This window comes from Pogoniulus pusillus, chromosome 26 (genome assembly GCF_015220805.1).
Source record: "Pogoniulus pusillus isolate bPogPus1 chromosome 26, bPogPus1.pri, whole genome shotgun sequence".
NCBI lineage: Eukaryota > Metazoa > Chordata > Aves > Piciformes > Lybiidae > Pogoniulus > Pogoniulus pusillus.
In genome coordinates, this window is record NC_087289.1 from 4,896,452 (window position 1) to 4,902,051 (window position 5,600).

Below are 5,600 nucleotides of genomic sequence, written 5' to 3' on the forward strand. Positions count from 1 at the left end.
CTACTCTTTTCTTTGTTGTTTTATCATCTTTCCTGCAGATGTGCCCAGTGCTGCTGCTTCAAGGCAGTCCTGCACACCCCTAACCCATCCTGCACTCTCCAGAAAAAGCATCCTAAAGTGACATCCTTGAATGGAGCACAGAGAGAGTGGAAAAATAAACCTTTACTAGCATGCATTGAAGAATGTGTGGAGTTTGATGCTCCTGCCCTAGCCCTTACTCTATTCCTCTATGGATCCGGGGTGTGAGGCTGCTGGTGGCCCTAGGAGAGGATTTATTTGATGGCAAAAAGCAGCAGAACAAAGCTGAAATGTGCCAAGGATGCTGGTAAAAGCAAGTCTTGAAGACTGTGGCATGGAACCAGCAAATTGCTTAGAGCAGTACAAAAAAGCTCTTTAATCTCTAGAGGAAGTGCTGGCACACACCTGCACTGACTTGATTTTGTGCATTTTATAGAGAGTTGGGACCTTATGGTGTAACCAGAGGCAGGTAAGTGCTGGAGCAGCAAATACATTTGGCAGTAGCAGCGACCTTGGTGAGACTGACTCCTGTGCCCTGCCCTCAGGTTGGGCTTCTCACTGCCAAGGGCTCTCTGGTGTAAAGGTGTGGGTTTGCTGCCTGCTGCAGGTAAGCAGGGTCTGGTAGTCTGATGTGGGGAGGGTGAGTCCTGTATTTTGCTGCTTGATTGGGTGTTGCTTCTTGGCAAAGCCATGGGATCACTGTGTGCCAGCACTTCTGCTGGTGCTTAGAAAGCCACGTTGGTAACGGCCATGGGCTGTTGCCAGCAGTCTGCCAAATTTGGCTATCTCATAATGAATCACCAGTGCATCTTCTAGCTCAGCAGTTTCACTTTGAACACAGCCCTCTGCTAAGAGCTCTGTGTCAGTTTTCTCCCCTCCTCATGGTACAGAAAAGTTGGGGGTTTCCCCAACATGTAATTAACTAGAAGTTTGGCGTTCTGACTCTTTACTTCTCCAACAAGTCATCCTTAGGGTATTGCAGTGGGGGACCACCAGGGTGCTGCATGTCAGAAGCTTCAGTGGGCCCCTGCAGAAGGTTCTGGTCATAGTGCTGGTGATCTGGCATCTGTTGCCCATCTCCAGCCATGCTGCACCACGAAGTCCTGCCAGCACCAGTCCTGCAGCAGCAGCTTCTTCCAGCTGGCCCTTCCTGTTATTTGTTGTGCTGGTTTTTCTGTGTGGTCCTGTGTGCACGCCATGTGTCTTACTGGCTGCTTCTGGGACTGGGTTTCTGGCTTTTACATTCAGCCAAATAAATGCAAGTCCTTTTACTCAGTATGTGCCAGACCCCTTCTGCTGTCCTAGCACAGCCAGCTCCTCACCTGCCATCTTAGCAGTAGTTTGAATGAGATGTTTCAGTGGGGGGGGGGGGTCATAAGATTGCCCAGTGGTTTCTGCAAGTTGTCATCAAGTCCTGATGTCTGTCCACACCTTTACTGTAGCTGTAGAACAGATTCTGCTGCCAGAGGAGGTCCCAGGCAAGCCTGGATAAGGGAGCATTAACTGATTGTTATGAAGGTGCTTGAAGGCTCCTTACTTTGCCTGGCCTCAGGCTGGCAGGTGTGGACACTCCTCTGCTGTTGGGGGAGCAACCACTGGTGTGAAGGATTTGCAGCAGGGATGGGCAAAACCTATCCAGAGGTCTTGAGAGAAAATGCTGCTGCCCTGGCATTGCCTTGGATGTCAGACCCCAGCCAGCAGCACCCCAGAGGTCAGTGTCATAGCTGCATGAAGTCATCTCCCAGTCAACCTGGGCAGGTGACAGTCTGAGCCCAGTGACCCACACAAGACTCGAGTACAAATTTATCTTTATTTGATGCCAGGTAAGACCCCTCTGGGCTGGAGATGGCTTCACAAATCACTTTGTCTTGTGGCTTTCAGGCTTCAGACTCTTTCACCCCACTTCAAGATGCCCTTTCCCCTTCTGCCTGCTCTGCTGCTGGCAGCTCCCCAGGGCCAGAAGAGGAGGTGGTTGACCAGCCCCTCACCTCACTCTGCCCCTTGGCTCCTCAGTTGCTCACTCCTGCTCATGCCTTGACATCAGTGTCTGTGGGCACAAAGCTGGCAGGCTGGTAGCCTGGCTTATCATCTTGCTTGCGGTAGTACATCCGCGTCACCACCGCCAAGATGAAGGTTTGTGGGATCAGCAGTTGCATGTTCATCTCTGGAAGAGGAGAAGGGTCACTTGAAGCTGCCTTCAATCACCACATCCGTTCCCCACTCCCTGCCATGGGATGGAGAAGATCAGCTGGGAGCACCTGACGCCGCTCCCCTGTTTCCCAACTTACGTTGCGACCTGGCCTTGGAGGAGAAGGGTGGAGCGCAGGCGATGTTGCCGTTGTTGGCCAGGATGCTGAAGATGGCAGGCTGCAGTGCTGTCAGGACCAGGAGCATCTGCAACCATCCACACCCGAACTGATGGTGGGGGGGGTGGTGCCAGGCTCCTACCCTTTGTCTTCCCCACTCTCCTGCAACCACACCTGGCTCCTGCCCTGTTACCTTCTCACCCTGTTCATGCTGGAGGAGCCCCTCACCTAAGGGACAGCCAGGCAGAACAGGGGCTCACCTGGAAGGAGAAGAACTTGGCACTGATGTTCTGCTCCCTGAGGTGCAGCCGGGCCTGCCGGAAGAGGATGCCCAGAGCCCACAGCCCGAAGAGGGTGGAAGCACCAGCCAGAGTGTTGATCCAGAGAGCCACGCTTTCTGCTGAGATCTGATGGGAGCACACAGGAAACACACCTGGGCTGACAATGCTGCTGTGCAAGGCAAGGGCTTCACCCTGCCCATCCCCATGCCCAGGCTCTCACATCAGCAGGGTTGTAGTTCCCATCAGCAGACAGGACCAGCCCCAGGAAGACAGCAAACGCCCTAAATAAGGCATACTGGAAAGTCCCCAGCATCATCAGTCGAAGTTTTCTCCTGGCACAGCAAGAATGATCAGCTCAGGGCCTTTTCTTCCACCTCCAGCAGAAGCAGGGTGGGAAATCCCTCCCCAAAGGCAGGGGGTTAACCTGGCTCTTTCTCACCTGCTCATAGTGATTCGGGGCAGGCAGGGACAGCAGCAGCAGCAAGGGCCAGTGCTGACCACCATGGGCACATCTTTCAGGGTGCTGAGCACTGCCTCCTTTCCCCCATATCCCTCTACTATGACCTTCATCATGAGGTAGAAACAGGCAGCAAAGTACCTGGGGAGGAGGAGGTGGAAGTTACATCAAGTGCCATGGGCTCCCCAGCCTGCCTGCTTCTGGACGGGTGATACTGACGCTGTGGTAGCCATCTCCACCACCATCATGGAGCGTGGGATCCATAGCCCAAAGCAGCTGACCACAGACACAACCTGGGGAAGATGCAAACTTAGTGGCACACTGCCACACCCCGTCCTGTAGGCCAGCACCCCTTAGATGGCTTGTGGCCCCTTAGGGTGATGCCCCCAGCCACCCCACAGCCCAGCTCACTGTAGGGGCCGAGCTGCTCCAGCAGAGGGTCTTCATCTTGATGGGGCAGCGGATCTTGCGGGTGAGATAGAAAACCTCTTCCACGAAGATGGCGACCGACAGCAGTGTCATGATGGTGGCAAGGCCCAGGATGGCTAGTTGTGCCAGGTCCAGCTCTGCAAGGGAGGGGTGAGAAGCCAGCTACATCCTGGCCTCTCCCCTCTGGGGCCACCACGGCAGAGAGCTGCCATCTGACCCACCACTGCACAGCTTTGGGAAGCCTCTTGCCACATCCTCAACACGTTTGGCCATGCCAGAGCTGATGCTTCTGCCTCCCTGCTTCGCTGTCCTATGTCACCTGCCCCTGTGCTGGCCCTCCCCGCATTGCCCCCATCCCTACAGGCCAGGCTATGTGGTAGGAGGCTGAGACTCCAGCAGCACCGCCTCCCCCTTTCCTCGGGACTGCTCCCGTCTGCATCCATCACAGCCACCCTATCTTCTTCACCTTCTTCATCCCTGTCCTGCTCCCACCAGTGGCAAGAAGAGGGTCCCCCCCAGTCTGTCCCCCCCACCTACGGTGCAGCAGCTGCCGGGAGGTGGGCGGCAGGGAGAAGCAGGCTGCCGGCACGCTGAAGTTCCTGATCAGCATCTCCACCAATGGACGGGGGAACCTGTGGAGAAGGGTAGCGGTGCGCAGGGCTGGCGGGGGCGTGAGTACACCCAGCCCCACGGGCTCCGCGGAGTCCCCTGGCTGGCTTGTCTCACCCCTAAATGCCTCCTTTCCTTACTGAGGGAATAACCCAAAACCCTGCTCCAAAAAGTTGGATTTGCCTGGCTGCAAAGCAGTATGGGGGTCCCGATCACCCACCTGGGATCCTCTGCCAGCTCTATGGTGGGGTCCATCCTGCTCTGCTCCTCCCTAGCTGCGTCCCAGTGGCTGCAGGGCTGCTCAGCACTGCCTCGGCTCCCCTGGCCGGCCCACGGGGTCAGAGTCCCCGGGGCAGGGAGTGCATGGAGGCCGCCGCGCCTCGTTCCGCTTTAACCAGCAGCCTCCAGCCCTCCCCTCCCTCCGCTGCTGCCGCGGACGCGCAGGGCCGTGCCCCCGCTCGGGGTGCCCTGACCACCCGGTTATCGACCCGGGCTGCGCGGACAGGCTGCTCCCGCCCGCGCCTGCGCGGCCCCGGGGCTCGGCCAGCAGAGCACCTGTGCGGCGGCGACGCTGCCGCTGCGCCCCCGGCGCCAGCCCCAAGGTGGGCAGGCGGTGCCGGCGGTCCCTGCAGTGCCGTGGGCGCATCCTCCCGTCCCCTCGGCAGCGGCGGCCGGGTGGGAGGTGATGCGCTGGGGCTGTGGGATGCCTACCAGGCGCTGCACGACTCTGAGCCGTGCAAGCAGCCCGCAGCGGCTCAGGTCGCAGCAGCTCCGTGACACTAGAGGGCAGGGCGGGCACAACGCTCGGCGCCGACCTCGGGGCAGCCCTGGGAGGAAGGGCAGCGGGGCGGAGGGAACGCACTGAGCAAGGGGGCGGTGTGTCGCTCTTGTGGGCGGATTGCAGCAGCACCGCAGGTCCCAGGGGTGCCTGTGGCTCCTGGTGTCCTCCCAGCGCCCCTAGGAAAACGAGCACTGGTTTGTACGGTGTTCCCAGGGGCTTTCAAGCAGCCAGGCTTTGCTCCTGTTAGGGTGGGCTCCCGCTGCAGCCAGAGTGACACCAGCACCCCAAAGGGGTCTCCTGCACTCTGCCATGGCAGCAGGGTACTGCAGTTGTCACGGGAATGGGATAAAGGTGGGGGCCGGGGCAGAGGTGGAATGCTGCAGCTGCCAGGGAGGCGGGAGGTGCTGTGGTTGCCGTGGGAATGGACTAGGGGGGATGTTACCTGTGGCTGCCATGGGAGCAGGACGCTATCTGTCCTGCAGAGGCCGCGGCCCCGCAGCTGCCCAGCCCACCACGGAGCTTCTTATCCCTCTTCCTTTTAGCACTCTCATCTGCCTAAACTGGCTGGTTTTAAGCCATGACCTGAGGTAAATCCCAGGAACACTGGGCAGCAGAGCAGCACCACTGTCTTCAAGACATTAGAGCCAAACACCCATCATCTCAAATGGTCTGGACCCACATCCTCTTCCCTACGAGCTCCCACAGCCCCTGAGGCTGAG

At 58.2% G+C, this 5,600-nt stretch overlaps 1 protein-coding gene across 1 annotated transcript; it reads right to left on the reverse strand.

Moving 5' to 3' along the window:
- Positions 1–1,809: 1,809 nt before the first annotated feature.
- Positions 1,810–4,605, reverse strand: SLC51A (solute carrier family 51 member A). The gene is made up of 9 exons (XM_064164801.1): positions 4,321–4,605; positions 4,029–4,123; positions 3,474–3,628; positions 3,282–3,355; positions 3,045–3,203; positions 2,826–2,937; positions 2,585–2,731; positions 2,307–2,412; positions 1,810–2,182 (listed from the first exon to the last, which is right to left on the reverse strand). The coding sequence occupies exons 1-9, from the start codon at positions 4,353–4,355 to the stop codon at positions 2,046–2,048; spliced, it is 1,020 nt and encodes a 339-aa protein (XP_064020871.1). The 5' UTR covers positions 4,356–4,605; the 3' UTR covers positions 1,810–2,045.
- Between the last annotated feature and the right edge of the window lie 995 nt (positions 4,606–5,600).

What these genes read in the sequence shown, in the direction of transcription:
- SLC51A (XM_064164801.1), bottom strand. Translation starts at nt 4,355, where the DNA reads ATGGACCCCACCATAGAGCTGGCAGAGGATCCCAG. An exon ending in GGAGCAGCTCGGCCCCTACA is followed by an intron (nt 3,356 to 3,473) that starts GTGAGCTGGGCT and finishes CATCTTCCCCAG; the next exon opens with GTTGTGTCTGTGGTCAGCTG. An exon ending in CTCCAAGGCCAGGTCGCAAC is followed by an intron (nt 2,183 to 2,306) that starts GTAAGTTGGGAA and finishes CTCCTCTTCCAG; the next exon opens with AGATGAACATGCAACTGCTG.